Source organism: Microtus ochrogaster, unplaced genomic scaffold, assembly GCF_000317375.1.
Source record: "Microtus ochrogaster isolate Prairie Vole_2 unplaced genomic scaffold, MicOch1.0 UNK20, whole genome shotgun sequence".
In the NCBI taxonomy this organism is placed as follows: Eukaryota; Metazoa; Chordata; class Mammalia; order Rodentia; family Cricetidae; genus Microtus; species Microtus ochrogaster.
In genome coordinates this window covers 4,018,699-4,042,097 of record NW_004949118.1, presented here as the reverse complement: position 1 = coordinate 4,042,097, position 23,399 = coordinate 4,018,699, and the positions used below count along the sequence as shown (strand labels likewise).

At 47.6% G+C, this 23,399-nt stretch overlaps 1 protein-coding gene across 4 annotated transcripts in view; it reads left to right on the top strand.

The window, feature by feature from the left end:
* Nucleotides 1-20,253, top strand: part of Mtcl1 (microtubule crosslinking factor 1) — a 124,509-nt gene extending 104,256 nt beyond the window's left edge. For 2 of the 4 annotated variants that reach the window (XM_013353952.2, XM_005367577.2), the window contains 5 exons: nt 6,687-6,965; nt 8,782-8,813; nt 11,400-12,939; nt 16,593-16,649; nt 19,084-20,253. In XM_013353952.2, the coding sequence (XP_013209406.1) occupies nt 6,687-6,965; nt 8,782-8,813; nt 11,400-12,939; nt 16,593-16,631 (1,890 nt within the window). In that variant the 3' untranslated portion in view covers nt 16,632-16,649; nt 19,084-20,253. The remainder of the gene's footprint in view (nt 1-6,686; nt 6,966-8,781; nt 8,814-11,399; nt 12,940-16,592; nt 16,650-19,083) is intronic. The other 2 variants (XM_026789483.1, XM_005367576.2) reach the window with 1 other exon arrangement.
* Nucleotides 20,254-23,399: the final 3,146 nt, after the last annotated feature.

Below are 23,399 nucleotides of genomic sequence, written 5' to 3'. Positions count from 1 at the left end.
CATGTGTGATTGGGGGGCCAGTTACCTTTTATGGGGTCACAGTGGATTTCTCCGTAGCCACTGTCACGGAATGTCTCTATATTTGTACTTAGGGAGCTAAAAGAGGAACGATTGTGTTACCTGTTCTCCTTCCAATTCATTTTCTCAAGTCAGCTGCCATGAGAACCCGAGCAGCCAGGCACCCTCTAAACCTCTTCACAGGGCGACCTTTTTCTTTTCACCCTCTGTAAGGTGATGCTCTTGAGAGTCTGTCATGCTCAATTATTTGAAATATAAGCCTGTTAAATTTTCCACTTGCATTTAATGCATTCTGCTGCCAGATCGCAAGTACAGTAGGCGTGTGGCCCCGGGAAACCCTACCCGGTCAGGACCCACTAGACTATTGCAGCACTACACAAGCATCTCGGCCACAGGGACTGCCAGCTCTGGCCGCTTCGGCGTGGTTTTTTAGGAAATCTGACACTTAGCAGCCTCGGTGCAAACTGCTGCTGGCTGCCTGGGTTTATTTTTGCAACCCCACTTTACTGAGCTAGGTTGTGTTTGTTCGTAGCTCTCTTTAGTCATTCTTTCTCCCCCTTCACACACACCCTCAGTGCCCATTTACAGCTTCCAATGTGATTCTTGCATTTTAATTCTTTGCCCAAAATACCCTGGGAGATGATCATGTGTTAAACTCAGCTGCACTGACATGCGTTAGAGAAATATAATAAAAAGCTTTCCTTTTTATAGATTTTTTTTTAAAATAAAGTATTTAGCATCATTAAGGGAACTGCGAAGAAATGTGTCCTTAGGGAGGGGGAGGAGAGGGTAGAGGGGACTGAGCTCGAATCTGGAGTAATCTGTTCTTTCCCTGATTTAACATTGAGCCTGCCACAGACTGGCATCTAAGATTTGCTGCTGGCAGGGACCCCATCTTCTCATGGACTAGCAATGGTGCTCAGAGACATTTAATTTAATTAGAAAAGCGAGTTGTGGGTCCTTTTGTCCTGTTCAGCTTCCTCTTGAGCATTCACAAGCCATGCTTCTGCAAGCTCATGAATGTAGGCTCAAATTGGGTTTCAGAGATGCAACTGGTAAAGATGCTCTTTAAAAACCAGTCTGGGGAAGCTCCACCATGAGTAAATCCAGTCCTAGAAGCCAATCCAGGACACTGGCAGATCAGGATTGAGCCAGCGACCTGACTCAGAGTCAGCAATCTCCACCAGAACCGGAGTGGGACAGAAGAACCAGCTACCTAGGACAGAGCGCGAACAAGCTCCCCTGGGAGCAGAAGTCAGGAGCAAATCCACTCTCAGGAGCCAACCCAGTACTGGGACACTGGCAGATCAGGATTGAGCCAGTGACCAGATCCAGAGTCAGCGATCTCCACCAGAACAGGTTCAACTCCAAGCCAGGGACATCTGCAGGAGGGGATCCAGACCAGGATTTACAGAAACAGGGCAATGCCAGCAACCTAGGCCAAAATAGGCCTGAGATAGCAAACTCCAAGGGAGCAGAGCAAAGCACAGGAGCGCTGAGCTATCTCTAGGAACACCAAGTAACCAATGGGTAACTAGAACTGTGACACTGACTGTAACACGAGGAACAACCATATGAGCTTCGGATTCACTGGCACCTAGAAGATTATTCAGCTGAATCTCAGACAGCCCAACCACACCTACTAGAGGAAAAGATGAGAAGAAAAGGTAACATCACATGCTACACCACAAAGAGCAACACAACACCAGCAAAACCTAATAGACCCTACAACAGCAAGGCCTGAACAACCAAATATGGATGAACCAGAAGAAAATGACCTAAAAAATAACTTCAAGAGAATGTTTGAAATTCTTAAAGATGAAATGAGAAATTCCCTTAAAGAAATTGAGGAAAAGTCAAACAAAAAATTGGAAGATATCAGCAAATCACTTAAAGAAAACCAAGAAAAAGAAATCAAACATATAAAAGAAACTATTCAGGACTTAAAAACTGAAATAGAAACAATAAAGAAAACACAAGCCGAAGGAATTATAGAAACAGAAATCATGAGAAAAAGATCAGGAACCACAACAGCATGCATAAATAGCAGAATACAAGAGATGGAAGAGAGAATCTCAAGTGCTGAAGATACAATAGAGGAAATAGACTCATCAGTTAAAGAAAACATTAAATCTTAACAAAAGCTTAACCCAAAACATCCAGAATAAGGGTCATCATAAAAAGGCCAAATCTTAGAATAATATGTATAGAGGGAGACGGTCAACTCAGGCACAGAAAATTTATTTAACAAAATCATAGAAGAAAACTTTCCCTACCTAAAGAAAGATATGCCTATGAAGATACAGGAAACTTACAGAACACCAAATAGACTGGATCCAAAAAAAAAAAAAAAAGAGTCTTCTTGCCACATAATAATCAAAACACTAAACATACAGAGTAAAGAAAGAATATTAAGAAATGCAAAGGAGGTGCGTTGATGGCGCACGCCTTTAATCCCAGCACTTGGGAGGCAGAGGCAGGTGAATCTTTGTGAGTTCAAGGCCAGCCTGGTCTAGAAGAGCTAATTCCAGGACAGGAACCAAAAAGCTACGGAGAAACCCTGTCTCGAAAAATCAGAAAAAAAAAAAACTGCAAAGGAAAAAGGCCAAGTAACATATAAAGGTAGACCTATTAGAATTACACCTGACTTTTCTGTAGAGACAATGAAAGCCAGAAGGTCATGTTCAAGCATTATGCAGACATTAAGAGACCACAGTGTAAGCCCAGACTACTATACCCAGCAAAACTGTCAATAATTATAGAAGGACAAAACAAGATATTCCATGACAAATCTAGATTTTACCAATACCTAGCCACAAACCCAGCCCTACACAAAATACTAGAAGGAAAACTCGAACCCAAGGAAGATGACTACACCAACAAAAACACAGACAATTGATGATCTCATAACTGCAAATACAAAAGAAGGAAAAAAAACCGCACAAATTAATATTACCAACAATGAAAACTAAATTAACAGGAGATAGCAATCACTGGTCATTAATATCCCTTAATGTAAATGGACTCAACTAACCTTAAAAGGCACAGGCTAACAGATTGGATATGAAAACAATCCATCCCGCTTCTGTATACAAGAAACACATCTCAACCTCAAAGACAGACATCGTCTCAAAGTAAAGGATTGGGAAAAAAATATACCAATCAAATGGACCTAAGAAACAAGAGGTGTGGCTATCCTAATATCTAACAAAATAGACTTCAAGTTAAAATCATTCAAAAGAGACAAGGTCATTTCCTAATAGTCACAGGAAAAATACCTCAAAAGAAAATTTCAATACTGAACATCTATGCCCCAAATCCAAGGGCACTGTCATATGTAAAAGAAATACTTCCAAAGCTTAAATCATACATTAAACCATAAATTACCCCAAAAATTCTCCCAAAGAACTTCTACAACTCAAAAACACTTTCAGCAATGTACCAGGATACAAGATTAACTCAAAAAAATCAACAGCCCTCCTGTACACACATGGCTAGGGAAGAAATCAGAGAACACCTTTCACAATAGCCACAAATAGCATAAGATATCTCGTAGTAACTCTAACCAAACAAGTGGAAGACTTGTATGACAAGAACTTTAAATCTTTGAAGAAAGAAATTTAAGAAGACTCCAGAAAGTAGAAAGATCTCCCATGCTCTTGGGTAGGTAGAATTAACATAGTAAAAATGGCAATCTTACCAAAAGCAATCTACAGATTCAATGCAATGCCCATGAAAATCCCAGCAAAATTCTTCAAAGAACTCAAAAAAACGGTACTCAACTAAATATGGAAAAGCAAAAAAACCAGGATAGCCAAAACAATCCTGTACAATAAAAGAACTTCTGGAGGCATCACAATCCTTAACTTCAAACTCCACTACAGAGTTACAGTACTGAAAACAGCCTGGTTTTGGCATAAGAACAGACAGAAGGATCAATGGAACCAAATAGAAGACTCGGATATCAATCTTCAAACACCCCATTTTTGACAAAGAAGCAAAAAAAATGTCAAATGGAAAAAAGCATATTTAACAAGTGGTGCTGGCATAACTGGATATCAGTATGTAGGAGAATGAAAATAGATCCATATCTATCACCAAACACAAAATTCAAGTCCAGATGCATCAAAGACCTCAAATAAAGCCAGCTACACTGAACCTTATAAAAGAGAAAGTGGGAAATATACACATGCACGCATTGGCACAGCTGACTACTTCCTAAATAGAACCCCAGCAGCACAGACACTGAGAGAGCAATAAATGGGACCTCCTGAAACTGAAAAGCTTCTGAAAAGCAAAGGACATGGTCAACAAGACAAAACAACAGCCTACAGAATGGGAAAAGATCTCTACTAACCCCACATCAGACAGAAGTTTGATCTCCAAAATATGCAAAGAACTCAAGAAGTTGGTCATCAAAAGAACAAATAATCCAATTAAAAATGGGGTACAGACCTAAACAAAGAACTCTCAACAAATGAATCTAAAATGACTGAAAGACACTTAAGGAAATGTTCAACACTCTTAGTCATCAGAGAAATGCAAATCAAAACAACTCTCAGATTCCATCTTACATCTGAAAGAATGGCCAAGATCAAAAACACTGATGACAACTTTTGCTGGAGAGGTTGTGGGGTAAAGGGAACACTTCTGCATTGCTGGTGGGGATGCAAGCTGGTACAGCCCCTTTGGATGTCAGTGTGGTGATTTATCAGAAAATTAGGAAACAACCTTCCTCAAACACTTTTGTGTATAAAACTAAAGGATGCTCAACTATGTTCATAGCAACTTTGTTTGTCATAGCCAGAACCTGAAAACAACTTAAATGCCCCTCGATCGAAGAGTGGACAAGGAAAATGTGGCACATTTACAGAATGGAGTACTAAACAGCAGAAACAATAACATCTTAAATTTTTCAGGAAAATGGATGGAGCTAGAAAACATAATTATTATTATTAGATTTATTTATTATGTATACAACATTCTGCCTCAATGTATGCTCGCACACCAGGGGAGGGCACCAGATCTCAGTAGTGATGGTTGTGAGCCACCATGTGGTTGCTGGGAATTGAACTCAGAACCTCTGGAAGAGCAGGCGGTGCTCTTAACCTCTGAGCCATCTCTCCAGCCCCCGAAAACATTATTTTGAGTGAGGTAACCCAGACACAGAAAGACAATTATCACATGTACTCACTCGTAGGTGGTTTTATAGCATAAAACAAAGAAAGCCAGTCTACAAACCACAATCCCAGAGAACTTAGACAATGAGGACACTAAGAGAGACTTATATAGATCTACATGGGAAGTAGAAAGTAGAAAAGAAAAAATCTCCCGAGTAAATTGGAAGCACAGGGACCTTGGGGGAGGGTTGAAGGGGAGAGGGGAGAGGCAGGGAGGGGAGCAGAGAAAAATGTAGCGCTCAATAAATATAAAAAAAATTTAATAAAAAAATAATCAGTCTGGGTTTGAGGGATTTTTTTTTTTTTAAGAACTTCCTTCGTCATCTCAGCACTTGAGGACTGGAAATCTTGAGTTGGCCACTCTTTCCAGTGAAATGAAAATGTCATTCTGCTTGTTGGATAACTTACTTATTCAAGAGAACAGCCAGTGTAGGAGGGTGGGCACTTAATCATATTAGAAAGTCCTAGGTGAGAGTAGCTTCAGGCCTCGATTGCACTTTCAAGAAGTATTTAGAAGAGGGAGGCAGTAAGTAAGAGAGACGAAACCCGTGAGCCACATCTCTGGGACATCCCATCAGTCCTCAGTGATTTTTATATAGCTGTCTGATAAAATACTCCACTTAAGATCTTCCATTGGAAGAAAGGTGCTTATTGGCCCAGTGAGTGCACCTGCCAGGCCCCCTACCTGCTCACCTGTCTGCACACCTGTCTGCACGTCTCCACTGAGCTAGGCAAGAGTTGGGAAATCAGTTTTGCTTGCAAAGCAGCCAACCACACCTCCGCAGCTGCAGCCCTGCCTTGTTTAGTTGCTGGGAACCAAATCAGGGCCTTGCATGTGCTTGGCAAGTGTTCCCCACCAACTGTATCCCCAGCCCCTTCCTCGACACCCCAAGTGACCCATCTTTACCCGTTACTACCTCAGTTTACCAAGTCAGGCCGAAAAGTGTTCCAGGTCTTTAGTCATCTTTGTAGCTCAGTTTTCACTCTCTCAAGCAAAGTTAGCATTGTCTTGAGCACCATGTGACTACAATCTAGTTCTGTATCGGATTTGTTATCTGTCTTGGGCCAGGTAGGAAAATGGGGTTCCCCCTCAGGAGTTTGCTAAAGTTCTGGAGGTTACTGTGAAAGAAATATTAAACATGATGCTTGTTCCCCTTAAACTTGAAACCAAAATGTCTAATTTCCCGTAAGCACAATAATTGATAAATTATATGAGTACAACAGAAATGAAGAAGACAGTAGCAAAAACCCTCAAAACACAAATATTTGCATCAGGAAGATTCTGCAGTCCAGGTAAAGTATGCTTCTCTTTAGGAAGCATTTGTGGTACGGTGTGACATCTTGAACCTGATGCCATGCCGTTAAGCACATTTGATTCTAAAAAGTCTTTTCAGGTAGACACGTAATTCCACATAGTGGAGAAAGGATGGGCTTAGCAAAATTGTCACCCTGGAAAGGGAGGCTTATTGTTTCCGTTTTGACACTCAGTTGCAGAAAGAGAACAGCCCCCGGAGAAGCGGCAGTTTCCTCTGCAGTCAAAAGGAAGACGACGCCCGCCCTTTTCCACACCAAGGAGACCTCCGTGCTCCCCGGCCTGTGTCCATGTGGCCCTGTGCAGACACTGATTCCATCCCATTTGAAGACCGGCCGCTTTCCAAACTGAAGGAGTCAGACCGGTGCTCGGCCAGCGAGAACCTGTACTTGGACGCTTTGTCCATGGACGATGACCCAGAGGATCCGCCACCCCTCAGGAACTGCCTTGCCAAGGTCAGCCTGGGTTTGTCCTCTGAGGTTATCAGCAGCAGGAGGGAGCCAACATTCGGTGCAGCCAGTGTCTGGCAGTTCCCTTCCGGCGAGTTAGTGCCCCAGACCACGATGACCCTACTCCCGTGGGCAGTTTAGCGTAGCCATCTTGTTCTGGGTTCAGAAATGCTGGACTAGCATCCCATGTAACATGAAAACTCTCAAGAACAAGTGTAGTCCACAAAACTCAGTAGACAAAACAAATGTATAGTTTCTGCTTTTCTTGAAATCATTATGCATTTTCTGATTCTAGAAAACTCAGATGGCTGAGGAATAATTCTGTATTAAAGAATATCTTAACATTTAGTAGATATCACTAAATGGCAACAGCAATAAATATGTTATTCTGGGGAAAGGGAAAAACATCCAACAAGTGGATGGACAAATGATTGAATTCGAGAGAGCCACCAAAATTTCTGCGGCACGATGTCACTTGTTTTCCTCCGATGATTGTATTTTTAAAGCCACAGTTTAAAAACTGGTATAAGAATAGTGAGACCCTGTCTCAATTAAACCCGGATGATGGTGTGGGCACCCTGCTGTGGGCATCATTACACATGAAACCGGTTTATAGTGACCGTACTGGCTACTGTTCTTCCAGATACTTCATACTTACGGGACTTGTCTCGGATAGTGCTGAAATATGGGGACATTAGGAGAGTTGAATGTCCCTGGTTCAAAATGCTGAGACCATAGGATTTCAGGTTTCCAGCTATCATGGAGTTTGGGATATTTACATGTTCATAAAAAGGCATCTTGGGGATCGGACTCGATTCAAACACAAAAATCACTTAAGTTCCATATTCACCTTATGCCTGGAGCCTGAAGGCAATTTTATTCTATGCTTATTTTGTGTGTGAAGCAAAGTCCAGAATTTTCAGATTTTGAAGTATTTCAGGTTATGGATTTTTGGATTAAGGGATGCTCAACCACGTACGTCAGGTCAGTGAAGTCAGATGCCTTACCCCCATCAGTGTGTATCAGGTCAGTAGGATGTCAATTGGTTGGTCAGCCCCGCCACAGATCTGCAGGCAGTGTCCGTGGTACAGCTTTGTAGCAGAGAGAGCACAGGTCCAAGGGAGACCCTTACTCCTCTGTGTGGTGGATGCAAAGGCTTGCTGTCTGTGAGGAAGGCACGCTTCCATATGGCTGTGCCAAGGAATACGGTTTCATTACTGTCCAGTGATTGTTTCTTCCAAACCATGCCAGCATGCGAGTCTTTTTCAATAGACAACCTTTGTCTCTGCTGCTGTTTATCAGCACAGTTCCTGCTGCCCTTCAGGAGAAGTCACCGCTTTTCTACATCTGATCCTAACCAGGAATGTTCAAAAACAAGCAGGAGTCCCTGCCCCAAAGATGCCACTCATACCAACCTCCATAGCAAGATTTGGGCCGGAGGACACTGGTCTCCCACTGCCCACTGTCATCTTCCACCCCTACCCCCCCACACGCACCTGGACTTACTCAGAATTGGAGTTCTTTGAGCTCCTTATAGTGGGGGTGCGGGAGAACCATTTACTCAGCAAGCTTTCTAGTCAGTGTTTCTCACTCAGGCGGTGACTACAGAAGCTCCTACCCCCCGTGATGCTGTGGATGCAGCTTTTACTGTTCCACTTCAAAGGGCTCAGGGCAGTAGCCTAGGACTTGGCCTCAGTGAGCATTTTGAACCACATCTTAAGAGACCATAGCAAAACAAGTCACTTAGTGCAGACAGGATTCCTAGGAAGCCAGAATCAGTTGGTTCTGACAGATGTTTGTTTGTTTCTTTCTTTCTTTACAGGAAGAAGAAAGTCGCAAGGGAAATCTTCAAAGGTAAGCACAATTGATTGCTAAATTCTAAATCTTTTGCCTTTAAGGATGCACTGTTTTCACGCAGTGTTTGTGGGTACTCTCCAAAATACTGTACAGTAAGTACCAGCTGTTAAACTATTTGTTTTCTAGATTAGCATTAGCAAAAAGGCAACGTGCGTTGGTTTGTGTCTTAGGATAACAACTGTGTTTGCCATGTCCAGAGGAGTGCTTGACAAAAAAACCAGTCTTTCAAAGGTCTGTGGAGACTTTCTTATGGGCAGCACAGAAAACCATTTCTGAGGCGTCCTTCCTGGCAAACGGCGGATTTGTTTTGTCTTTGCTGTCTTCCGTGCTGTGATTCCCAGAGGGAACACACCTTAGCTGCAACCCTCGTATTAGCTGCACCCAGCTTCCTCCCTGACAGCCTGTGCTCTCTGGCTTTGCCTTTTCTTCCCTCTGTAGACGGACACGTGTTATCCCCATTGCATCCCGTGTCTCTGGCAGTTTGCTGCCGCCAGCTCCCTCATCCTATTTTCTCTCTGATCTTGGAGGCTGTAAATACAGACTGTCTCCTTTGCAGCCTAGACCATCTGTTTCCACAGAACCCACAGAGTTGCCCGGACATGGTGTCTTCCCCAGGCAATGCAAGTATACGTGTGGGCCTGGGCTCCGGAAGTGATCTGCATCTGCCTCTTGCTGTGTTTCCGTGGGTCTGGGATTTAAGTGCTTTGGGCCGTAGTTGCTTCATCTGTAAATAGGGGAGTCAGATTCTTTGAAATATTTTGTTGTTTTCTTTGTGGCATTCACACGTATGAACACACAGGAAGCCAGAGAAGCAGCGCACATGGTTTAGCTGTGGCTCCATCAACTGCTGTGCCCGTTCACAGGAGCAATCGCTCCGTGTCCAGATGAAGGCCTGCGCCGTTCGCGTTTGATACCCAGCCTCCCATCTTCCTCTTCCTTTGTGCGCTGTAACTGTGATTTTAAATCTTATTTGCTTCTGCTGATTTCAGAAGTAGTCAACATGGGGGTTGCAAATTTTAAGTAGCATCAAGTGTCTGAGACAAAACAATGAAGGTGCCGACCCCTCCCCAGGCCATGTGGCCCCCCTGACTTGTAACCATGTTGGGGCCCTGCCTCATCTCTTGCACCAGGAGGCACCCGGCCATGCTTCCAGTGGATCCTAGTCTTCTTGTTTCATCAACGTGGCCGTTTCTAAGGTCCACACCCCTCCATTCTTTGTCATCTCTGTGCTCCTCCATCCATAGAGAGTGATCTGGGTACCAGGTATGAGATTCCCTTCTGGCGTGGCTAGGGCTGAGTTAGAACCCTAGGTATAAAGTCTGTCTGTCAAACTGAGAGGAAACAGATCTAATGGGATGGTAAGTGGGTGTCCGTCTTGCCTCCCGCTTCTGCTGCAGATGGAGCGATTCTGTCACCTGAGTTGGTGGGCACACCCGACCCCCAGCCTCTGACCATTTGTTTTCCCTGGTGGATAGGCAAGCAGCATGAAGACCCTACTCACCTCCTGGTTTGTCCAGTCTGCCACCCCACCGCTTCTGTGGAGACTGGAGAGCAGAGGGAAAGTGTTCCCCAAGTTTCTGTCAGATTGGAACATGAGAAGTTGAAATGCTGGCACTAAGGATCCGCGCCCACGTTTATACCCTTACTCTTGTCACTCACCTGCCTTCCCCCTTTACCGTCGTTCGTGTGCCTGAGGGAGTTTTCCTCCTCTAGAGGACAGAAAGAACACACACACACACACACACACACACACACGGAGAGGGGGGGGCACTTGGCTATCGAGAGGAAAGCTGGGATAGGAGGTGAGGACGCCCCTTACTGAATTGGGCTTGATCGTATTCTAGGTTGAGACAAGACTCAAAACTGATCAGGATTTCCACTTCCCTATTTCCTCCGACATCTTCCAGGTGGCCTTTGGAGACTTTAAAGTCAGTGTCCTTCCAGCCAGTGGAGGATGAGGCTGTTTGGATGAAAAGAGATGTGGACCTGTAGATGTTTCACCAGGGTCTCTCTCTGCCCATCCTGTGGCTCACAGTAGCTAGAGAGTATGGCGTGTTCATCTTCGCAGGTTCATGGAAGCCAGCAGAGGGTGATCCTCCATAGTGGCTTCAGTCGCCAGACCACAGTCTGGAATTAGCTATGACGGTGGGTAGGTAATCCACGCATCTCTGTGGCCATGGAGGGAGTAGCTCTATTCAATTCAGACCAAGGCAAGGCTGCAGGCACAATTGCAGAGCTATACAACTGTGGGCATTCATGGGGTAAGAGTAACAACCATGCAGGATGTCCAGTGGCTGACCCAATTTCTTTTTAATGGTTTATTTAACTTTATTTTATGTGCATTGGTGTGAAGGTATCAGATCTCGTGGAACTGCATTTTCAGACAGTTGTGAGCTGCCATGTGGGTACTGGGAATTGAACCCGGGTCCTCTGGAAGAACAGTCAGTGCTCTTAACCGCTGAGCCATCTCTCCAGCCCTGGCTGACCCGATTCTTAAGAGCCAGGTAGAGGCCCGCACCTCCACAGGTACATCTTGTGTAGAATACAGTCCAGGAGCTGACCCCTTCTGTTTTCTTCCCTCAGGGCTGTGTCTGTGTCCTGTATGTCTGAATTCCAACGTCTGATGGACGTCTCCCCATTCCTGCCTGAGAAGGGCCTACCATCTGCCAGCAGCAAGGAGGATGTCACTCCACCCCTGTCTCCCGATGACCTGAAGTACATCGAGGAGTTCAACAGCAAAAACTGGGACTATACTTCCCCAAGGGCTGGGACCGATAGGCCTCCAGACCTCTGGGCAGACAGGACCGAGGTAGGGCGGGTAGGACATGACTCCACCATGGAGCCTTTCCCTGACTCCTCCTGGTACCTGACCACAAGTGTCACCATGACGACAGACACCATGACCAGCCCAGAGCACTGCCAGAAGCAGCCCCTGCGGAGCCATGTCCTCACCGAGCAGTCTGGGGTGCATGTATTGCACAGCCCCCCTGCTGTCCGCCGGGTTGACAGTATCATGTCGGGTGGTGAGGGCAGGAGCCGTGTGGACCCCGAGGGCCCCTTTCCTATGAGCAGAGCAAGAGGGAACCTGGCAGATGCCAAGGGAGGTCATCCGGAACCTGTGCTCAACAGGTGGCCTTGCACCCCACCCAGACACTCCCGAGACTACGTGGAGGGGTCTCTCCACCCCCTAGAGAAACCTGTCTGCCCTTCCCTGGGGTTCCCCTCCCCATTGCACAGCCTAGATATGTCTAGGAACATGAGTGACGACATGAAGGAGGTGGCCTTCTCTGTCAGGAATGCCATCTGCTCTGGTCCTGCCGAACCACAAGTCAGGGACATGGCCTGCCAGACCAATGGGTCCAGGACAGCAGGAACACAGACCGTCCAGACAATCAGTGTGGGCCTGCAGACTGAGGCCCTGCGTGCCGGCGGTGTCACCAGCAGCCCCCACAAGTGTCTCACGCCAAAAGCCGGAGGTGGCACTACACCCGTGTCTTCTCCTTCCCGAAGCCTTAGGAACAGACAGGTGGCCCCTGCTATCGAGAAGGTGCAGGCCAAGTTTGAACGCACCTGCTGCTCCCCAAAGTACGGTTCTCCCAAGCTTCAGAGGAAGCCCCTGTCCAAAGCTGATCAGCCAAATAGCAGGACCTCGCCAGGCATGGCCCAGAAAGGGTTCAGCGAGTCAGCCTGGGCCCGCTCCACCACCACCAGGGAGAGCCCCGTGCACACCACCATCAACGACGGCCTCTCCAGCCTCTTCAACATCATTGACCACAGTCCTGTTGGGATGCGAGCTGGGAGCCGTTCCCGCTCTGCAGAACCTCGACAGGAGCTGGGTCCAGGCCAGGAAACGGGCACCAGTTCCCGAGGAAGGTCCCCCAGCCCCCTAGGCGTGGGCTCAGAGGTGTGCAGGGAGGATGGGGGAGAGAACACACCAGTGAGACAGGACCTTTCTGCCCCCCCTGGCTACACGCTCACTGAGAATGTAGCCCGGATCCTCAACAAAAAGTTGTTGGAGCATGCCTTAAAGGAGGAGAAGAAGCTAGCCGCCCATGGCCCCTCAGGACTCACCAGCGACAGCCACAGCGGAGAAGCAGGACCAGCTGAACCAGGATCCATGGAGGTAAGCTGGGTACCGCTCTGTCTCCCATCAGCTCTGCCTTTAGCTGCCTAGCTTAGAAAGGCCGGGTGGGTCCTGGGCACTGGTTTCGGGAATCCTTGTAAGTTGGCAGGAACGCAGTGAACCGTGAAGTGGAACAGACAGAAAGACAGACCTTGAATAACTTACAGAAGAGATTACTTTTACTGTCCTCAAAATGATGAGCACGTGGTTTGCTCCGACTCTGTCCTCTGGTCTGGGTTAGCCTTTCTCTCTTGGTCTAGGAGTTGTACCTGCAGCACACTGCTTTCTCTCTGTGCGACTTGGTGCACTGGTGAAAACTGAGTGAGTGGAAACCGTGCGTGTACTTGTGTCTGTCTACCTGTCAGGACTCGCTGCAGACTTTATGTGGGCTTCATGAGGAACGTGTTACAGTGCATCTGGGCCACACAGAGACAAAACCCTTGTAACCCGCCCTGCGGGTCCCGAAGAGGCGCTACCTGAAAAAGAAGTGGGGTGGGAAACAGGAAGGGGACCAAGCAGAGCCAGACAAGATTCTCTTCTCAATTTGTCAAGGTCTCTCTTTATTAGCGGAATGGTTGTGGCTTATATAGCCCTTGAATGAGGAATTTGGCTTGGGATAGGGGCAGGGGCATGGCATGGGCAGGAAGGGGTCTTGCCGAGGCAGCAGTGGTCACAAGTGGATACACCTAGTGTTCTCTACACAAGCGGAATCGTTCCTTTTGTGATTCCAACCACAAACAATTCTCCAGATAGTTGGAATGTGGGGCGGGTTCCGCTAACAGATAGCTCTCAAGATAGTTGGGTGTGGGGCTCCCCGCAAACATCCTTAGGACAATAGTCCCTGCTATAATCTTTGGGGAAATGGCTCCTGACAAACCCTTTCATTGGGAACTAAAGAATAGGTTTTCGATTCTTGGGGCCACCTCATTAGAGACCGGCAGATTGTCCTTATAAACCTCCCAGACAGTGGATAAAGTAAAAACAGTGCCCCAATACAATGTGGCAATGGTGACACCAACCTGTCAGCATTGAATTCCATTCTGATACACGTACCTCTATATCCACTTGTGTTCTTGCCCTGGAAAATAAAAGCAAGGCAAACAAATCGAAAACCACACAAGCAAACAAGGAACCCCACGGGTATGGTGTTACACAGTTTTAATCCTAGCACTCAGGAGACAGAGTCAGGTTTATCGCCAAGTTCTAGGCCACCCAAGGCTTCATAATGAGAGCCTATCTCAAAAGCAAGGAAGAAAATCCTATGTCCACGGCAAACGGAGCAGTGATAGTGGTGATGGCGGTGGGGATCGGCGCCTCACTGTTAATGTAGTGCTGACAGAGTGGGTCTGGCCTGTAAGTGATCACGTGACAGCTGCTCCTGGGAGCCTGGATGTGCCCGTGTTCACGAGCGTCATCCAAGCCCAGCCACTCCTACACACAGCACGGGCAGGGGCAGAAAACTGCAGGGTGCCTTCAGACTGCCCTCTGCTTCCTTCTAGCTCTGGCTTCCTGGGTGACAGGAGGAGAAGGGTGTATTTCCTTTGCCCCTTGCCTCAAATTGCTCACAGGGGAGAAATGAATAGGTTCTCCCTGTCTAGCTCTCGGAGGAGTACTTAACTCAAAAGACAAGAGTTTAAACCAGTAGGGCAGGCCTTACTGATTTTGACTTTTAGCTATAGAAATGGCAATCCCATGAGCTGCTCTTCCCAAGGTCTGAGTTCTAGGGACAGATTTCTTAAGAGTTTTATAATTTAATTATAATTAATTATTTAATAATAATCATTATCATTATTTAATTGGGGGTTGTGTGCAGCTTCAGAGGTCTAGCCCAGTATCATCATGGTGGGAAGTGCGGCAGAATGCAGGCAGACATGGTGCTGGAGAAGGAGCCAACAGTTCCACATCTGGACCCACAGGCAGCAGGAAGAGAGGGACTCTGGGCCTGACTTCAAATTTTGAAACCCACCTCCAGTGACACTCTTCCTCCAACAAGGCCACCGCTCCTAATCCTTCTCAAGTAGTGCTGTTCTCTGATGACTAGGTTTAACATATATGAACCTGCAGGGGCCATTCTTACTCAAACCCACCACAGTTCACTCCCTGGCCCCCCATGGTCTTGTAGCCAGATCATAATGCTGAATGCATCCGCCCAGCTTCAGAAGGGACCGATTTCCCATGTGCTCTGAAAAGAAAGGACGTCACAGAATAAGAGTTTTCAGGTAGCAAATGGTGTCTCCTCTGATCTTTTCACCCCCCGAACCTCAGGAGCCCTCAGTTGTGGCTTGGGAGGGTCTGTTTGTAGATGAGTATGTTGCCTTCGGGTAAAACAGAATGCGTTTTTCAGGCATCGTCAATCGGCTGTCTTGAGTTTCCACTCATCTTAGAGACCACATAGAAATTAAGTTTGGGAACCAAAGAACCTTTGTATTCTTTTTTTTAATATTTATTTATTATGTATACAATATTCTTCCTGCGTGTATGCCTGAAGACCAGAAGAGGGCACCAGACCTCATTACAGATGGTTGTCAGCCACCACGTGGTTGCTGGGAATTGAACTCAGGACCTTTGGAAGAGCAGGCAATGCTCTTAACCACTGAGCCATCTCTCCAGCCCGAACCTTTGTATTCTTGACAGCGAATGAGAAAATGGGTGACACAGAGGTATAATAGAGATGCCACATGCTTTAATGGAGTCAAAGCTCTGTGATGCAAAACTCTTGCTGTCAACGGCAGTCACCCCTCACTGCCCTATTTTCCAGAAAGTGTGTGTTTGGATTCTTATTTGTGCATGTGCACGAGAACAGACACACACACACACGCACACACACACACGCATGTCTTGTTGGCTCCCAAACAAGCTGAGAGTCACGACAGGAGCACAGACGGTTTCAGAGCCCAAGAACCCGCAGGGAGACTCAGTGGCAGCATTTCAAGGCCATGGGCTCATCTCCCCCTTTTCTCAGCAGCTTGCTTGTTCTGGGTGCCAGCAGAATCCTGTTTGGTTGGACCCCACGTAATGGGCGTGTTGGGAATCACGCCTCATCTCAGTGAATTTGTGGGGGTCTGCCTTTGACACTCAGAGCAGCGGAGCCGCTGGTGTTTTCCCTGCCTGTGCCAAGCACCCTGTGTGGCATTGCCACCGGGATCTCCACACATGAGATCCCTTCCTTGCTTCTCTCTCACCCCACAAGTGGCCCTAGCTTCTCCCTCTCTTGAAGCTTGGGCAGCAAAGCAGAGTTGTGCCAAGAGAATGCTCTGGCACCCTTCCCTCCTAGAGCTAATACGGTGGAGGGGAAGTGTGAGCACAGGCAGCCATGGCTTGTGACCAGAACAAGCCAGGCTGCGTATTCAGCTGAACCACTTTCACAGCTCCCTTGGTCACGTAAGCGCCCTCAGAGAGCTAAGGGACCACTGCCCGTCCTTGGTTCACCTTCCTTCTTCAGCCTGTTGATACAGGGCAGAAGACAGTCTTGTGTCTAAGTGCCATTGCCGCCGCCTCCTGCCTCTACCCGGCCTGCCTCTGCGTGAACCCAGGGACCACCGTTCTCTCTCGAGGCCACCTTGGCGCAGGGACTATACTTAGACTGTTCTTCTGTTTGAAACAAACTTTCCAACCGACTTGGTTTTCTCTCCTTTTTCTGTCTGTCTGTCCAGAACCAAACTGTCTTACTAACTGCCCCGTGGGGACTCTAGCCCTGCCCGCCGCACACTGTAAGTGCTTCCTTCCTCACTTCCCTCCGTCCAGAGAGTCGTGTGTGTAGCTGACGTACTCATGGTCTCATTCATCACCATCTGTGGAAATCCACGCTCACCCCCAGGAACAGACACTGAGTGCAGACACCCCGCTTTGAGTGCCTCCAGGGCCAACCATTTAGCATGTAGATCCTGCTGGGATTTCTCCTCTCACGGAGTTTGCAGTTGAGAAAGAACATTGGCTGGGGGGCATCTCAGGCACAACTCAAGTCTTTGTGCCCAGCGTCTGTTGGTTCCGACCCACCCATTGCTGCTCGCTGGCATTTCAGTTTACATCTATGTGTTGCTGTGTGCTGGGCTATGTTGAGCCTTCTCTGTTTTGTTTTGTTGGTTTTTTTTTTTTCCTTTTTTCATACCACCATACCAGGAAGAATAAGTCCAAATGTATCTTGTCTTTTCAAGTGAGTCTATTGGCCGAAAAGTAAGTTCTTGGTAAGGACTGGCCGAATGGATCATAGCATGGACATCCCTGTTCCCTGTATTTTTGAGAACTCTGGGATTGGCCTTCAGAGCCTGAACTGAGGGAGGCCTGTGAGGAAGCACACATTTGGTTTGAGTCAAGGATGTAGTCACCCTCCAGTCTACCAGAAGAACTAACACAGAGCCATGCTATACGTGGTGACGCACACCTTTAATCCCAGCCCTGGGGAGGAAGAGATATTGGTGAGTTTGAGGCCAGCCAGGGCTACATAGTGAGTGAGATGCTGTCTTGGGGCTGAGGGAGACATAGCCACCATCAGATAAAAGTTGTGTCCCCATGGCAGAGGGAGAGGGTGAATGGCCAAGGAAGTGATGGGAAGGGCCATTTTCCCACACAGCCACCTCACTGGCTTATGGGTAGAGAACAACATCGCTCGTTGATGTGCACTGGTGTCTTGCCAAGGAAATGTTAGTTTCTGTGACGTCGTGGCTGCGCATTTCTTCCTGCACAGACAGGTGTCTCTGAGCTGGTTCTGTTCAGCCTCAGTGGGAGGAAGGGGCTGGATAGACCTGTAGCGGCAGCCACACCAACGGCAGCAAACGTGCACATGCTCACTCCTACAGTGGTGGGAGCAGGGACGTGGGTTTCACAAGCTGTACCCACCCTCCTCCGGGTACTGTGAGGTGATGTAACGAGGCACAGATACAGACCCACCTTGACTCATGTGTACCCACACGGCAGCTATGAGTACATCCTGGCTGTCGCTGCACCATGGCCTAAGCGGCCCGGGGAAGATTCTCCTAGGTCAGGGAAGATGCCTACCAAAAGGAGGCATCTGATGGAATGGTCTCAGTGTTTCCTTTTTTGCTGGCCCCGCAGGAATGAGGGAAAGATTGCCCCATTACTCCACCGCTCTTACAGAAGTCTGTGGGCCCCTTGCTGCCCTTGGGTCATGACATCCTCACTGGCCATCTCTGAGCATCCTTTCATGTCTTCATCTTGTCCCGAAAACCATCGCCTGCCCACTGGACATGGCATCTGTCTTTCCATCCCTCTGTTCCTAATCTCTCTTCATTCTGGCTTCTTCATTGTCATGTCTAAATCTTCTAGCTCGCCTCTTGACTTCCTTTGTGGGCCCTAATTCCATGACATCATGCTTGTGCCTTTCATCCATAAATATCACCCCCTCCGGACCTGTGTGAGCATCATCCACGGTTCACTGCGCGACACAGCTTTCCGCTTTTCTGTGTGTCCGTAACTTCCACGTTTGGACATCCCTGTTCCCTGACTTGCAGTCTAGGAACACGTTGCTCCACAGCCCTTTTAAACAAGCAAACAACTGTCACGTGGTCAGCACTCAGACTGTTCCAGTGGCTGAAACACCAACGTCTGAGCACAGTCTAGTCCTAGTTGGTAAGACCGCTGCCTTGCTGGCGATCATGCAAGAAAACTAGACCTCAATTAAAATTTCTGCCTACAGCATTTTTTCCCCCACACTGTGGGAGTTTGTTTAGCCTTCCGCCAGTCAGCTTGGGATAAACAGTGGCAGAGTTCTGTTTGGCTCTCTTTGCTGATACAGCTGGGTTCCACCCCAGGGCTGTGTGGGCCTCAGTAGACTGAGGTCCTACGAGACTGACTCAGTAGGAGCTCAAAGATGGGACCCCATTGCTACATCATCTTCTCTGTGTTTGAGCCCAGTTCCGGAGATGTCCTACAAGCAGATCCATGTCCCCATGTTTTGCTGTATTTTGTCGCAGTGTAAAAGGTCACGTGTCCTGTGTCGCCAGTCATCCATGTGGAATGTGTTACTGGTCGCTTTAGGTTCCTCTCCACGCATGCCATAATTGTTCAGATGCTGTAGCCTCCTGGGCTGCTCCATTCGACTTCAGCATGTGTGACGTATGTTGGGGGCCATGGCCCACGTGACACTCGAGGTCTGAATAACGCTGTCTCCCTCTCTCGGCTCTGAAGGAACTACCTTGTTCTGCACTCGCGCCATCCCTAGAGCCCTGCTTCTCCAGGCCAGAGAGACCAGCCAACCGCCGCCTTCCATCCCGTTGGGCCCCACCCTCCCCCACTGCCTCACCGTCTCAGTCACCCGGAGACCGAGTGTCCTTGGAGGAACACAGTGAGGAGGAGCCACCGGAGGAGAAGCCACACCTGTGACGTGATGCAAGCTTGCACGAATTATCACCAGAATAATTCACTGTAATTTGCACAACCAGACCATCACCATCCACCCAGCTCTGCCCCAGAGGGAAGATGTAGCTTTCTCAAGGTCAATGGATATCTTTAAACACACACGGCTGCTGAATGTCCAACCTGGTAAACTGACATGTTTCGGCCATGAAACAGAAAAATGTGCCTGTAATAATTTTTTCATAGCTCAGAAAACTATTTTTTGCCTCCATCTTTTTTTACACACAATATATTAAACAAAAAGGTAAATAAGGTATAAATAGATTTAAGAGTTTTAATATGTACATCTTAAGAGATTCCAAGCAACCTTGTTCCCAATCCTGCTGCCTCTGTTCAATTTGCACTGTTTCGTTACGCTTGGGGTTCTCACTATTGAGTTCAGAGCGTTCTAAGTTAAACTTCATTTTGTTCAGTGTTAGGGTTTTTTTTTAAGAGTCTTTTTTAATGCTTGAGACTGCCCAACTCAGTAAACTCTTTGTAGTGAAAAGGCCATGAGGCCAGAAGAGACAAGAGCGTCTGTCATCCGGAAGGACGCAGGTCAACAATTGTGAAAAGGTACGGAGTCCATGAGATGGACTTGAGACTCACTGTGTGACCCATGAACTCTGCCTGCCGCACATCCTCGGGCACCTGTACATACACTGCTCCGTCCCGGCCCTCACCTGCGTGTGCGTGCGTCAGTCTGACCCACTGTGAGTTGTTGTAAAGTTCCTTGTGCTGCACTGTTCCTGTTGGTCCCCTGTACCAGCGAGACAACAGCATTGTTTTTAAGTTATTGTTAAAACGTTAACTGACGGTGTACAAAGCTCACTCGACATTTTCTTGTTTAAGGAAAAGCACTACAAAAAAAAAAAACCCATGAGGATGCCAAATTGAGACAAATGACGGTGCCTCAGAGTCTGTCTGAGACCATGGTGATACAGAAATAAAGTCCTTACAAGGAAGAAACAAGGTCTTGGGTGTCACACTTCACTGGCTATTCCCTCCCCCTGTTGTCTTCAGCTCTAAAGGGAATGTTTCTCCAGGTTTTCTGTCACTGGCAGAGTGCAGGGAAAGGGGATGTAGAGGAGGGAGCTGGTCACACATCTCCTGGGGCCGCACCCTTGCGACATGGCATTGTCGCTTGCAGGACTCTGGGGGTCCAGGAAAATAAATGGCTTTGTTTTTACTGCAGACACTAGAGCTGAGGAGGGACATGTTAAGGTGGCTACCAATAAATATATGCGGCCAGCATCTTCCCTTCTAATCAGGAAAGGGAGTAGCTATGGGTGTCATTCCGTCTCCACTGCAGACGGGCAGCCCAGCATTTTGGTGTTGGGGGTGGTGTGAGGGTGGAGTTACCAAGACGCTGTTGAAGAACCCAGGACTATTTACAAAGGCCAGAGCTTCTGGCTTTGATGCTTCATTAGCCCAACAGTTTTCTTCTAAAGAGGAAATAAGGTCTCTTCCCAGGGTCACACAGTGCCTCCTTTAAACGGTTTTCAAAGACAGGTGTTAGTGAGAAGATGGGGCAGTTGGAACCTTGACAGCACGTTGGTGGAGAAGTTAGTCATGGAGAACCATGGAAGACAGCATAACAGTTCCTTTAGCCCTCACACAGAGTCACTGCATAGCCAGCCATGCCACGGCGGATACACAATGCTTGTAACTGGACAGGACTCATATAGATGCTTTTACACCGCTTTGCACTGCGGTGTTGTTATAACAGCCAGAAATCCAGAAGTAGCACCCATGTCCACGCGCACGGAGGGGAGAAACAAAATGTGTATTTGCGTGGGAAGGAGGACGCTCTGGTAGACTCTTCATTGTGAACCTTGGAAGTGAGGTAAGTCAGTCACAAATTAGGGATGGATTTCCACTTGTGCTATTTACTAATGCAGGCAAACTAAAATGGTCACGGGGGGAGAGGGGGCTGGAGGCTGGAGAGATGGGAGCTGGCATGAAATGGTGGCAGGGATTCAGTGTAGGATGAAGAAAAGATGCTGGAAGTGGGCAGTAATAACATTGTCCAAACAGTGAGAAGACACTTCATGCCAGCAAGTTAACACTTAAAAGAGCCAACACGCTAAATCTTGCCAATTTTACCACAATAAAGGCTTTTTAATGCAGAAAATAGAAATTTCACAAAATCACACTATAGCCACAAACAGCTCCTCAGCAAAGGTGTGTTTTGTGGGGTTGGGATATTGCCATGGGAGAGTGGTCCTAGCGTGTTTGACGCCTTGGGATCAATCTCCAGCCTTAGAGACAGAAAGAGACATGGACAGGTGCACAGCAGCATTCTTTCCGCTGGAACCAGCAGCTTCCCAAGGGTGACAGCATGTGTCGTGACTGCCATCTCCACCTGTGCGCCCTCTGTGTCTTCACCCTTAGACAAGCCTCCCAAGTATTGACAGTGATGAACCCAGCAGTCAGTCCTGTGACTTTGGGGGGGTCCCTAGAGAACGAGTTCCCACAAAGCTCAGACTCGATGGTCCTCATAACACATCAAGGATGTTATTCCAATGCCGCCTGAGCCAATCATGGTGACAGGCTGGCCCTGCAAAGGATTCTGGGAGCTGTTGGAATAAGGGAAGAGGGTGCCTGGAAGGCATTGCAGGCTGTGTGCTGCTTCGAGACACCCCAAAAGTGCAGGAAGAGGCTCTCGTCACCAGGATTGTGCCACCTGGTTGGAAGAGGTAAGCTTCCGAGGCACAGCAGGGTCTGGGTTGGTGCAGACAATATTATCACCATTTCCTTGTGGATGAGGGAGAGGTGTGGGAAGCTTTCGTAAGAACAGCCTCATCAGGGAGCTGGCTACTTGGAGCCCTTCCATGAATAAAGCCATCTGGAACCTCCAAATACTTAGGTCTACTATGGAGCTGCTGAAACTTGAAGAGCCAAGACAGTAGGATGAGATCATTTCCCACTGTTCCGTCCAGATGGACGCGAAGGCAGTTCTGTGGGTTTGGGGTCGGCTACAAAGGCAGAGCAGCTGCCTGCAGGGAAGGGCCCATCCCCACCAGCCACCCTTCATATGCCAGCTGTTTTCACGGACTAAAGAAAGATGTGGCAAATTCCTGAGCCCCCGGAAGCAGGACTCACCCACCAGCGTGCCCTACCAATGGGGCGGGGGGTGGGTTGGCAGCTCCAGGAGCAGCCCAGAGACCTTGACAAACCACAGTCAAGGGGTGGGAGCTGCACACTGGGCCCGACATTTTTGTTCCAGAAAATACCATACTATGGTAAGGTTTTCAAATTATGGATCTGGTTTTTATATCTTTGTACGTAACTCTGTACGTAACTCTAAATTGTTTTTCTTTACCCTTTTCTTTAAAATGACCTAAGAGGTTTGCAGATACTTAATTTCTTACATTTTTACTGAGTACATTTAATGTTTTGGTATGCACAGTGTAACGCTCACCGCATACTCACCCTTGTGGTGAGAGCCCCTGAAATGGATTCTCTTATTCCCTCTGGGTTTTTCTTAAAGAGCCTTTCTCCCTGTAGCCCACCTGACCTTGAACTCGGCCCTCCTGCCGTGGCTTCCCCAGTGCTGTGACAGGCGTGCGGTACCACATCCAGCTCCAGACTCCAATTCTTTCAGCAAAATTCCCACACACAGCACAGCGTCACTGCAGCCTTTATATCGGGTATTGGAGCTCTAGGCTTTATCAGACTTGGTGGTCAGTGTGCGGTTCCTGTTTTCTAAAAGCCGCTGGAGAGGTCAACTGCTTGTTTCTAGCTTCTAGTTTGTTGTTGTTAGGTTTGTGGTAAAATATATGTTGTATAAATTTTACCATTTAAACCCCTTTTTTGTTTTATTTGAGACAGGGTCCCTATGTATCTCTGGCTGTCCTGGAACTCACTGTGTAGACCAGACTAGCCTAGAACTCAAGAAATCTGCTTGCCCCTGTCTCCCAAGTGCTGGGATTGAAAGTGTGTGCCTCCACACATGGGATTTAAGCCATTTTAAAAGTATATTTCGGTGGTGGTAAATACACAGTGTTTGGCCAACCACTACCCTGTCTTGTAGACACCCCACGAAGCCCCAGAATCATTAGCTGCCCCTTTCCGTGCATGTGTGAAGTTGCTTTCATTCTCCAGGG